The sequence below is a fragment of the Salmo salar genome, chromosome 15, assembly GCF_965601325.2.
Source record: "Salmo salar chromosome 15, fSalSal1, whole genome shotgun sequence".
Lineage (NCBI taxonomy): Eukaryota > Metazoa > Chordata > Actinopteri > Salmoniformes > Salmonidae > Salmo > Salmo salar.
This window is the reverse complement of record NC_138305.1, coordinates 36,931,228-36,944,473: the sequence shown is the minus strand read 5'-3', so window position 1 is coordinate 36,944,473 and position 13,246 is coordinate 36,931,228. Positions and strand designations below refer to the sequence as shown.

Below are 13,246 nucleotides of genomic sequence, written 5' to 3'. Positions count from 1 at the left end.
ATGGTGTCGCATCCCTACAGTAAAGTTACAGACACTTGTAGAATCTATGCCAAGGTGCATTGACAGCCTTGGTTTCTCAAATGACTGCCTCGCCTGGTTCACCAACTACTTCTCAGACAGAGTTCAGTGTGTCAAATCGGAGGGCCTGTTGTCCGGACCTGTGGCAGTCTCTATGGGGGAGCAACAGGGTTCAATTCTCGGGCCGACTCTCTTCTCTGTATACGTCAATGATGTCGCTCTTGCTGCTGGTGATTCTCTGATCCACCTCTACACAGACGATGCCATTCTGTATACATCTGGCCCTTCTTAGGACACTGTGTTAACTAACCTCCAGACGAGCTTCACCGCCATACAACTCTCCTTCCGTGGCCTCCAACTGTTCTTAAATGCAAGTAAAACTAAATACATGCTCTTCAACCGATTGCTACCAGCATCTGCCCGCCCGTCAAGCATCACTACTCTGGACGGTTCTGACTTAGAATATGTGGATAACTACAAATACCTAGGTGTCTGGTTAGACTGTAAACTCTCCTTCCAGACTCACATTAAGCATCTCCAATCCAAAATTAAATCTAGAATCGGCTTCCTATTTCGCAACAAAGCATCCTTCACTCATGCTGCCAAACATACCCTCGTAAAACTGACCATCCTACCGATCCTTGGCTTCGGCGATGTCATTTACAAAATAGCCTCCAACACTCTACTCAGCAAATTGGATGCAGTCGATCATAGTGCCATCCGTTTGGTCACCAAAGCCCCATATGCGACCTGTATGCTCTCGTTGGCTGGCCCTCGCTTCATATTCGTCGCCAAACCCACTGGCTCCAGGTCATCTATAAAGCTCCGCCTTATCTCAGCTCACTGGTCACCATAGCAGCACCCACCCGTAGCACGTGCTCTAGCAGGTATATTTCACTGGTCACCAACCAAATCCAATTCCTCCTTTGGCCGCCTTTCCTTCCAGTTCTCTGCTGCCAACGACTGGAATGAATTGCAAAAATCACTGAAGCTGGAGACTCATATCTCCCTCACTAACTTTAAGCACCAGCTGTCAGAGCAGCTCACCGATCACTGCACCTGTACATAGCCCATCTGTAAATAGCCCATCCAACTACCTCATCCCCATACTGTTATTATAATTTTTTTGCTCCTTTGCACCCCAGTATCTCTACTTGCACATTCATCTTCTGCACATCTATCACTCCAGTGTTTAATTGCTAAATTGTAATTATTTCACCACTGGCCTATTTATTGCCTTACCTCCTTTATCTTACCTCATTTGCACACACTGTAAATATACTTTTTTTCTATTGTGTTATTGACTGTATGTTTGTTTATTCAATGTGTAATTCTGTTGTTTGTGTCGCACTGCTTTGCTTTATCTTGGCCAGGTCGCAGTTGTAAATGAGAACTTAACTAGCCTACCTGGTTAAATAAAGGTGAAATAAAATAAATAATAAAATTTAAGCTGTTCTGGCTCGTGGTGGTCCAACGCCTTATTAAGACACTGTTGGTGTTTCCTTTATTTTGTCAGTTACCTGTACATTATCTGACTGCCGGGTCCTATTCATTAGGGCAAAATGTAGTGTAACAGTATAGGTTCCGTCCCTGTCTTCGCCCCAACCTGGGCTCGAACCAGGGACCCTTGCACACATCAACAACTGACACCCACGAAGCATCATTACCCATCGCGCCACAAAAGCCGCGGCCCTTGCAACGCAAGGGGAAACCCTACTTCAAGTCTCAGAGCGAGTGACGTCACCGATTGAAACGCTATTAGCGCGCACCACCGTTAACTAACTAGCCATTTCACATCAGTTACAGTTTTGCAATGGAAAACGAAAACCAGTGATTTCTTATTGGACAATTTCAGGTTGTCCCTCCATGTTTCAATCTGTTTTCTTTTCTTTTTGTGCCTAATCAATAGGGCCCTGTTGTCTTCTGTTTGTAGGACTCTGAGCTGCCCAATGTTGTCCCAGAGCAGCCTGGGGAGGAGATAGTGGAGTTCAGCATTGACCTCGTGGACCCAGGCTACAAGGAACTACTGGACGACCCTGACTCCCCCCAATATGTTGACCTCTCTCATCACCTGCAAGACCAGGTGAGATTATAATATAGCCTGGTCCCAGATCTGTTTTTGCTTTTGCCAACTACATTGCTGTCATTGTCAAGCCAAATGGCATGAACTTTTGTGACATTGTGTTGGCATGATGGCCTACAGACTGACAGCCAGGCTAGCTGACATACTGCACAGTAGAAGATGAGACTTATGGGAGCTGTGCAGTCTGTACTCCTCTTTATGTCCATCAGTAAAATGTTATTGATGATTTTAAGTCCCTAAGACCAATGGGATATACGTTTTGATTCCATTGAGGTACAGTTCATTCAGTGTCAGTTTATTCAGTGTTTTTTAATTGGTTTTTAATGCAGGCACAGAGAGTCAAACAACATTTCCCAATGAAAATAAAGGCATGATCGTATCAGTGTAACACAATCAACTGTCAGATGCAGACGCCTGATGCTGCACGGTGTGTTGTGTGACATGTTACTACATGTGGTACTGTCCTCATGGGTTGTGGCCCTCTGAGGGGGTTCATGGTAAAGATTATTATATAATGCCACAGGACCATGAGCCAGAGGCAGATAAAACAGATTATTGAGTTCCACTTGGACCGTCAGGGCTGGATTCTCAACCTGACTAGACCAAGGCTCAGTCCCGATTCTCCACCCTTCTCCCAAAGTATGCAATTGCACATTCTCAATGGTAGAGATTCCCTCCAGCCAATGCTTGCACCAATCCCATGCTTTTAAATCCATGACAGTGAAGGTGCAAGTGCACACTTTTGGAAAAGGGTGGAGAATAGGGACGTAGCCCAAAGCTCTGCCAACCTATTTTACTCTTTGTGAGAAAATACATCTGATTCATTTCACTTAACGATCCGATTCAAGTGGTCTGGAGGCTAGTTCGCACATACTGTACTGAGCTTTATTGGAGATGGAGTCCTTCATTGGATTTCCCCCAATGGACTCTCAAAGCTCCATAAGAGATGATTATGTCATAAGTGTGTGCTAAATGTGATTAACTAAAGATAGAGATCAATGAATTTACATTGTACTGATTTACAGTACTAGGGAATATGATCAGATTACATTATTTAACTAGTAACATTTATTTGACTTATTAATGGGACTGCTACATGGACTGGAGTGAAATGCCATCATATGTGATTCTGTAAGCTTTAAAACATACTTATTTTCCCACAGATGCTCCATGTTTTTGACAAACTCCCAGGATTTAAAGACATCAATGTTTTGGGAATCAGGTAAGTCTGTGGCAGACATGAATAATCACATCTGGTGCCTTCGTGCTTAATACTGACGTTTTGGTGAGCAAATTAAATGGCAATAGATTAGGTGAGACAGATGAAAGCCAGGTGGAAGCTGGGAACCCTGCCAGTAGGGATCAATCCGTAGCCTCTCACTGCACTGAGAAATTCCTCTGAGACTCAATTTATTTAATCGGACCTTCTTAACAAGGTGTTGATTTGGCATGGACACTGATTCATTTGAAAACAAAACTAGCTCATTCCCACCTAGGTGAAATTCAGTCAAATTCTAGGAACAGAAAATATTTGAGTGCCATCCAAGCCATTCTGTCATGCTACAGGCTGTGCTCTTGGCTATGCTGACTGTAGTAAGAACTGAATACTCGTGTCATTAGTGTGACCCACATGCATGCCAAAAATATATACCTTTCCTTTCCTGTGTGTTAACACTGAAGGTCGTTATATCTTTACATTCAAATGCAAAATAATACATCCTCCCCTCACCAGCACAGGTGGCTGGTGAGGGGAGGATGGCTCATAATAATGGCTGGAATGGAGTGAACGGAATGGCATCAAACACATGGAAACCACGTGTTTGATGTGTCTGATACCAATCAACAATTCTATCCCAGTCATTACTATGAGCCCGTCCTCCTCTATTAAGGTGCCACCAGCTGCCTGTGGTGTCAAGAGACAAACACCCTGTGATGTCATGACACACGACCAGCAATGAATGATGATCTATTTCCTTGTAGATGGCATGTCATTATGTCACATACTAATGGCCTATTTTCTTCCCCTGTCCAAATCCTAGCGAGACCCAGGAGAGTGACGGGTAATTGAATTACTGTAATGAGAGCCATCTTGAGTGGTAGCTGCTGTTTCCCTCTGTGTGCTTGTCCCTGTCCGTCTGCTTCTCCTCTCAGTGTTAATCTGGATCTAACACAGGGCCCAAGGAGAGAGGGATCACATGACCTAAACAAACACCAACTTGGCAATTACTCAGCTCTAAGTGCAGCCATGGTGGGTCAATACATCAACCAGGGACACAGTTGAGAAATGAGGACCAAAATCAGCTGAAACTAGGCCTACATTTGATTTCCCTTCTGTATCTCATTGAAGGTTAACATGTGCTTCTTTAAATCTTTCTGAAAGGGTGTTAATGCTCCTGTCTTCTTCATTTTAGGATGGAAGGAAATTAAGCAGTGCAATAAAACTCCTGTGTGAATAGAATAATTGCCGAGTTGCTCCCTTCCCTAATTTGCAGGGCCCATTGTGGCCAGTGCTGTCACAGGCAATAACATCCTCAAGCCTGCTCCACTAATCTGATAAATGATTCACAACTAATTCGACTTTTGTCTGTGTCTTCACTATTTACAAAACAAAATGGAAAGAAATCCACCATTGATGATATCATTACTATTCTAATCAAAATCCCATTTAACTAATCTGTTTGTCCTCCGGCTTCTCTATGACAGAGCTGCATATTGAATACATTTTTGATAGTGTCATTAAAATCAGCAATTTTTGACTCTCCAAATTTTAAACCTGACAGAGGATTGCTGTGTTTTTAGTTTATGTAGTTAAATCCTTATAGCTTTTCTAGATCTGTATAATGCAGTACATCACCAAGAGCTACTATCTTCTACTCTCATACAATATATCCTTATTTTTCAGACCTGGAGCAGTGACAGTGCACTATTCCCTGGTCTTTGAAGCAATTTCAACAGAAGTTTCAGAGGATGACACAGGGACTCCAGTGTCAGCTGTGCCCAGCCTGCGGGAAAGGGTGGCCAAGGCTTTGAGTGAAGAGGCCTCTCTGCCAGTGGATCTACAGTCATTAAACTTTGAACCAGGTAACCAAATCACTGTGAATAAGTTATGTTATATGTCTAAAATACATGATTTTGCATCATTTTTGTACATCTTTCCACAGTGAAAGTGATTCCATTAACTACAACACCTATTGAGGAAGCTGTTGAGGAAGTGATTGAATATGTAAGTACTGGAATTTTAATCTAGACTACCTAAGGTGAAATACCAAACCTTGGAAATATGCATCAACATGCTTTTTTGTCTTTTCCCTCAACAGTCCAGTGCGCCATCAATCCACAACGACCTGGAAATAGCCATAGATGAGCCAGAGATTGCTGGGGAGAAACCTCGTTTGGATGTTCCACTTGGCCCTGTGGAAAAGAAAAATGCTCTCGTCACCCTCCTGGACTCTACAGACATTCCAGATGACGAAGAAGAAGAAGTAGAAGAAGAAAAAGCCCCACCAGAGAGGGGTGATGTGCCTTACATCTACAAAGACATTGATGAGAATGAGTTTGAAGCAACAGCTGAACCAGAGGAAGAGGTGCCATTTATCACACACATGATTGAAACCATCCATGCCATTGATGAGGGAACTGGTGAGCTTGTGAGAGACTATTTCCCAACCCCTCCTGCTGATGACTCTGCTGCTGAGCCCAGCGTTCCAGAGGAATACCCTGAGCCACCTTTCGGCAATTTAGTCCCTACTAATGGGTACCCTGTCTTACCCCCTGAGGATTTGGATATTACTTCCATTCCTGAAATAGAAAGTATAGAAACTGATGCTCCAGCTGAACTCCCTCCTAACTTGATATCAGAGGAGAAGGCTGTTGTTGAGGAGGAGGCAGAGCCTACTCCAACCCCTCAGATTCTGCTCACCACAGCCACTGAAGAAGAGCTGTCTGACCCTGGATTACCTGTAACGACTCTCTCAGCCATCACAGATCAGCCTACTACTGAAGCAATAGAGGACCTTGAAGTTGAGGAGAACCTTATTCCGATTGAAGAGGAAGAAGTTGAGGAACCAGAACCTGAGGAAGAGGTAGTTGAGCTATCGGGACCTGAGGAAAAGGTAGTTGAGCTATCGGAACCTGAGGAAGGGGTAGTTGAGGTCTCGGAACCTGAGGAATGGGTAGTTGAGGTCTCGGAACCTGAGGAAGGGGTAGTTGAGGTCTCGGGACCTGAGGAAGAGGTAGTTGAGGTCTCGGAACCTGAGGAAGGGGTAGTTGAGGTCCCGGAACCTGAGGAAGGGGTAGTTGAGGTCCCGGAACCTGAGGAAGGGGTAGTTGAGGTCTCGGAACCTGAGGAAGGGGTAGTTGAGGTCTCGGAACCTGAGGAAGGGGTAGTTGAGGTCTCGGGACCTGAGGAAGGGGTAGTTGAGCTATCGGGACCTGAGGAAGAGGTAGTTGAGGTCTCGGAACCTGAGGAAGGGGTAGTTGAGGTCTCGGAACCTGAGGAAGGGGTAGTTGAGGTCTCGGGACCTGAGGAAGGGGTAGTTGAGCTATCGGGACCTGAGGAAGAGGTAGTTGACCTATCAGAACCTGAGGAAGGGGTAGTTGAGCTATCGGAACCTGAGGAAGGGGTAGTTGAGCTATCGAAACCTGAGGAAGGGGTAGTTGAGCTATCGGAACCTGAGGAAGGGGTAGTTGAGCTATCGGAACCTGAGGAAGGGGCAGTTGAGCTATCGGAACCTGAGGAAGGGGTAGTTGAGCTATCGGAACCTGAGGAAGGGGTAGTTGAGGTCTCGGAACCTGAGGAAGGGGTAGTTGAGGTCTCGGAACCTGAGGAAGGGGTAGTTGAGGTCTCGGAACCTGAGGAAGGGGTAGTTGAGGAACCGGAACCTGAGGAAGAGGTAGTTGATGTACCAGAACCTGAAGAAGAGGTAGTTGAGGAACCAGAACCTGAGGAAGATGTTACTGAACCACCAGCAGAAGAAATTAAAATAATCCAGCCTCTGGATTCTGTAGAGGACACTCTCTTTGGAGAGGAAACTTATCCTGTTGAAGAGGACAATATTGTGCCAATAGAAGACCAGTCACCTGAGGAGGACATGGAGGAACTATTGCCTGAATACCCCGGATATGAGGACATCTACCCTGACGAAGCTGTTGATACTGTGGACCAATCAGGTGAGCAATGCAGGTTATTAAAGTTGTTCTAGCCCTGTAAAGGACGACAAAACGCAGAGACAATTAAACATTTAAAGTAATACATTTCGTTGATAGAGGTGTGCAGGTGCATTACAGCTAATTATTAGAGTCCGGCCCAGCGAGGAGATATATTAATGTTCTATATTTGGACTCAGTGCTGTGCTGCGTGATGATGAAAGAACTGTAATGTGGTGTTAATCATTTCGTACGGGGTCAACAAAAGGATTTTGATAATTCATTTGTTATATTTTAATAATTTAGCAGATGCTCTCCTCCAGAGCACTTACAGTAGCGAGTGCATACATTTTCATACTTTAAGTATTGTTCCCCGTGGGAATCCACCCCACAAACCTGGCATTGTAGCGCCATGCTCTACCAACTGAGCCACACGGGACTTAGCAATTACCAATGGTTACACCACTGAGGGATACTGTACTTTATCAAAGAAAGCAGATAGATTTTTTTATCAAATAAATGTGAAGAAATATTATTCACCTTGCCTGGAACCTTTTCATCCCTGCAGCCATGTAGGAAATTAATCTGCACATTCAGTATAAATTAGGATAATGTATTATGTACTGGACAGTTGGAAGGCATTTACAGTATGGGTAAAACTCACTTGTGATGGTTTGTGACTTACTGAAATATTATCTCCTGTTTCAAAGATCATTCACCAGAGGACAGTGAAGTGGAAGAGGCTGCATTGCCAGGGGACAGTGAAGTGGAATTGGCTCCATTGCCAGGGGACAGTGAAGTGGAATTGGCTCCATTGCCAGGGGACAGTGAAGTGGAATTGGCTCCATTGCCAGGGGACAGTGAAGTGGAAATAGCAGTGACAGCAGAACCCATCCCAGACTCTTCACCAACACCACCTGCAGAATCTGACACTGTGCCTGAGGTAGATGAAACAGAGTCAGCTTCAGAGTTACAGCCTATGGAGGAGGATGCCGAGGAGCCTGAGGTGGTTGTTATCGATGAAGAGGTCATAGATGTCTCGGAACCTGAGGATGAGAGCCTGCAAGACCTTGCAGACGAACTTGACCAAATGGACCTGGTGAGCACAGAGGCCATTGACCTTCCAGATGACAGTGGATACCCATTGGCTCCCGAGGAGCACCCCTTCGAGACCACAGCGTCTCCACCACTGAGATACCTGACCACTCCCTCCATGACCACGGCCAGTAAAGGAAGGGAGCTGGTAGTGTTCTTCAGTCTACGGGTCACCAACATGAGGTTCTCAGATGACCTCTTCAACAAGAGCTCTTCAGAATACAGATCCCTGGAGAACACCTTTGTGGAGCTGGTAAGTGAGAATGAAATATGTTCATAAAGAGATGAGTGACAGCATTTATTTGTTGTGTTGCAGCAGGCTACTGAACCCAATGTCATAAGATTAAAACAAGATACTGCCCACCCAAGTGAGGGAAGAAAGATAATAGGAAGTAGCCTTGGTCCTTATTACTAGGCAAAGCTGTATACATTGACTGTATACAAAGCCCATATACATTGACTTATCACTGACAAATGACGTAGAAAGGAGAAACTGCTTTACACCGATTTACAGTCTAATGTATTTCACAAGATGGAAAAAAGTGTATTGTGTTGCCTATTTCAGAAGGACATTAGATGGGGGTGGTTATTACAACCTGGTTGATAATTAGCTAACATTTTCTTAAGGCATTTGCATCAGTCTGTTTGTTATTTAAAGGTCCAATGCAGCCATTTTTATTTCAATATCAAATCATTTCTGGGTAACAATTAAGTGCGTTACTGTGATTGTTTTCAATTAAAATAGTCGAAAAGAAACACACATAGCTTCGCAACAATGAGCAATTTCTTAGTTTGGATCTCTCTTTCTTATTGGTCTATTAAACAATTCACCAGGCAGACCAAAACTCTACCCCACCAAAACAGGCTGAAATTTCAGGTAGTCTTTTCAAACCGCTCTTACACTAAAAGAGCATTATCATAATTTTCACAATTTACAGTATTATTCCAACTTTATTATGTGGAAGTATATAAAAAACACATGAAAATCACATTTTTGACTGCACTGGGCCTTTAAGTGATTAGATGTAATAATTTAGATGAATGTACTGCACTCTCACTAATGGCTCTTAGCTTAATTAATGCTGAAAACTGCCTGACCTGTGCTGGAACAAAACTAACATGCTGACATACTGTAGCTTCAATTCAGCTGGTTTTAATGGACTATTTTTGAGTGACATCCTATTCAAAGCCCAGTGTTATGCATGATTAATTTGTCTTCTTACTAAACTGACATGCCTGCTTCAACATTGACTTAAATTAGCAATAAGATGGTAGATTCAGCTTTCAGAATAAGGTACATTGAAATGATACAGCTGATGGGTATGTTGTTTTTGACAGTATAAGCCTAGTTAACCTTTCTTCACCTTTCAACTGAGCTTGATGGTTGGTTGTACTGTATCATCAACAGGTGATTTAGATTTACTTATGCACATAAGTAGAGTCATTTGTCTCACATCCACACTGAAACAAATGCAACGTTCCCCTCAGTATACAGAACGATGACTTAGCTTACAGCTAATAAGCTGAAGAAGATGAGGGATGTGCCATGTTGAGAACAGAACACTTTCACACTGCTCTAGTTCCTTTTGATGTGATAAGATGGGAGGGAGGGGGCGAGCGAGAGAATCTTATTTTAGACATTTATTTTTTTTGCTGTCACTATGTCATTGGCCCAATAGCCTCGTCACTAAACGCATGCTGCTAACCCCTCAGACTCTCCACATGTGCAGAATCCAACGGAAAAGCCTGTTTGGGCTCATATCAGGATTCAAAATGACGCTATTTGTAAATTGAAGGGCCAGGGGCCAGACTCTCTAGCCCTGTTTATTCCTGGTTCTAACATGCGTCCTTTGTCCTGATCTTGTCTACATTCTAATTGTGTCCACATTTTTAGACAGGTGTAGACAATTAAAAAACACATTGATCTAATCTTCCTGACCACCTCCGAAGGTAGTCAGGCACACATTGAGTCTGGATAGCTTACAAGTGTAGACGGATCTGGACAGTGAAACCATTTCAATCATAATTAATCCACCCTCTAAAATCATTGACAGGTGGCACCATTGCCTTATGGCATCAATATGTGTCAAAATAAATCTTATTTTGAAAGAATATCTGTCAAATATCTTACATACAGGGAGGGATCAGGAAATCTAGTCACAATGCGGACACAGAGGATGGATAAGAGACACATTGTAATACCATGTGTAGACGCATGCCTGGAAATGTGGGCACAATCAGAATGTGGACAAGATCAGGACACAGGACATATTAGAACCAGGTACAGTGGGCATAGAAAGTCACCACCCCCTTTCAAAATGTTCGCCTTCTGTTGCCTTACAGCATGAAATGAAAACACAAAATCAGACCTTTTCCGGCTTATTTACACCCAGTAACCCGCAATATCCCAGTGAATATCATTTTTTGTTTAAAACTGAAATGTATTCAAATTAAAACAGTCAAATACTCTATTTGGGTAAGTGAACACCCCCCTGAGTTAATACTTGGTGAAACCACCGTTCGCTTGAATTACAGCCATGAGTCTGTTTGAATACGTCTCTACTAATTTTGCACACCTAGACTGTGGAATACTAGTCCATTCTTCCTTGCAGAATTGTTCAAGCTCAGTCAAATTGTATGGTGACCGCTCATGGACTGCACTCTTCAAGTCATTCCACAGATTCTCGATGGGATTTAGGTTGGGGCTCTGACTAGGCCACTCAAGGACATTCACCTTCTTGTCCTTCAGCCGCTGTACGGTTGCTTTGGCGGTGTGCTTTGGGTCATTGTTATGTTGAAACATGAACCATCTTCCTATTTTCAACTTCCTGGCAGTGGGCTGCAGGTTCTTCTCAAGAATCTGTCGGTATTTTGCACTGTCCATTTTCCCTTCTATCCTGACAAGTGGTCCAGTCCCTGCTGAAGAGAACCCCCCCCCCCCACCACACAACAGGATGCTGCCACAATAGTGGATTATTTGCTTTGAATTGCACTACTAAGCAGTGGAGTCCTCTATGAACAACTGTTTTTATTCTGAACTAATCAAAGTCACAACAATTGATCACAGATGAAAGCTAATTAACTTGATTAGTGATCTGGAAGGTGGTTGGTTATACCGCAGCAAGTTCGCAATTGCAATTCTAAGTGGGGGGGGTCACTTATCCAAATATGGTATTTTACTGTTTTACGTTTAATTAAAGTTTTTTCAACAACAAAAAAGTTAACTTGGATATTGTGTTACTATGTGTGTAAATCAAATTTGATGTTTTTTTTTTCATTTCCGGCTGTAACGCAACAAAATGTGAACATTTTGAAAGGGGGTGGTGACTTTCTATACCCACTGGACAAATGAAGCTTCTGAGAAGTTAATGGATTTGAAATGCCAGCTCATTGTGAATAATGATAAAGGAGAGTGTAGGCATAGATAGATGTATGTAGGCTCTTTGGCACAGAGTGACTCTTAATATAGTACTTCCTATTCTATTTGAGCTACAATACAAATCAGTGTTCTACTTTACTGGAGCAATAGAGCTCCACAGTGGCGGTATCATAATACCCATAAAACGGGTGGTCCCACAGGGGATTTAAGAAACACTTCAAATAAGGGCTGTGTTTTGTGAAGGCTTACTCTGGCATGACGTTTTGATAACCATGTAAATCTCTCTCGGACAAGGTGACTTTTATCATAATATTAGACTCTATTTACTCTGATTCAAAAATGCTAATAAGCATCAAGGTAGACATCATGCAAAACTACAAATCCCTATAAGCTCCTGCACATCATCTATAGCTGACACCTTTGCAAAACAGGTGTTGTGTCATTGTAGAATAACAGTGAAGACATCAAAACTATGAAATAACACATGGAATCATGTCGTAACCAACAAAGTGTTAAACAAATCAAAATATATTTTATATCTGAGATTCTTCAAAGTAGCCACCCTTTGCCTTGATGTCAGCGTTGCGCACTCTTGGCATTCTCTCAACCAGCTTCATGAGGTAGTCACCTGGAATGCATTTCAATTAACAGGACTGCTTTGTTAACAGTTGATTTGTGGGATTTATTTTTTTCTTAATGCGTTTGAGCCAATCAGTTAGTTGTGTTGTGACAAGGTAGGGGTGGTATACAGAAGATAGCCCTATTTGGTAAAAGACCAAGTCCATGTTATGGCAAGAACAGCTCAAATAAGCAAAGAGAAACGACAGTCCATCATTACTTTAAGACATGAAGGTCAGTCAATGTGGGATACTTCAAGAACTTTGAAAGTTTCTTCAATTGCAGTTGCAAAAACCATCAAGCGCTATGATGAAACTCGCTCCCATGAGGACCGCCACAGGAAAGGAAGGACCAGAGTTACTTCTGCTGCAGAGTATAAGTTCATTCGAGTTACCAGCCTTAGAAATTGCAGCCCAAGTAAATGCTTCACAGAGTACAAGTAACAGACACATCTCAAAATCAACTGTTCAGAGTAGACTATGTGAATCAGGCCTTACTGCAAAGAAACCACTACTAAAGGACACCAATAAGAAGAAGAGACTTGATTGGTCCAAGAAACATGAGCAATGGACATTAGCCGGTGGAACTCTGTCCTTTGGTCTGATGAGTCCAAATTTGTCATTTTTGGTTTCAACCTTCGTGTCTTTAAAAGACGCAGAGTAGGTGAAGCTGGTTGAGAGAATGCCAAGAGTGTGCAAATCTGTCAAGGCAAAGGATGGCTACTTTGAAGAATCTCAAATATAAAATCTATTTTGATTTGTTTAACACTTTTTTTGGATACTACATGATTACATACGTGTTATTTCATAGTTCTGATGTCTTCACTATTATTCTACAATGTAACAAATTAAGAAAAACCTTGAATGAGCAGGTACTGTAAGGATTCAAACTCTTTGCTCAGAGACTCA

General features: G+C 42.8%; 1 protein-coding gene across 1 annotated transcript in view; it reads left to right on the top strand.

Annotated features, from left to right (window-relative positions):
• Window positions 1-13,246, top strand: part of LOC106571273 (uncharacterized) — a 33,522-nt gene that overhangs the window by 7,311 nt on the left and 12,965 nt on the right. Inside the window, exons 7-13 of the mRNA XM_082961480.1 lie at window positions 1,952-2,101; window positions 3,265-3,323; window positions 4,141-4,161; window positions 5,004-5,182; window positions 5,263-5,324; window positions 5,419-7,270; window positions 7,957-8,594. Coding sequence (XP_082817606.1) covers window positions 1,952-2,101; window positions 3,265-3,323; window positions 4,141-4,161; window positions 5,004-5,182; window positions 5,263-5,324; window positions 5,419-7,270; window positions 7,957-8,594 — 2,961 coding nt within the window. The remainder of the gene's footprint in view (window positions 1-1,951; window positions 2,102-3,264; window positions 3,324-4,140; window positions 4,162-5,003; window positions 5,183-5,262; window positions 5,325-5,418; window positions 7,271-7,956; window positions 8,595-13,246) is intronic.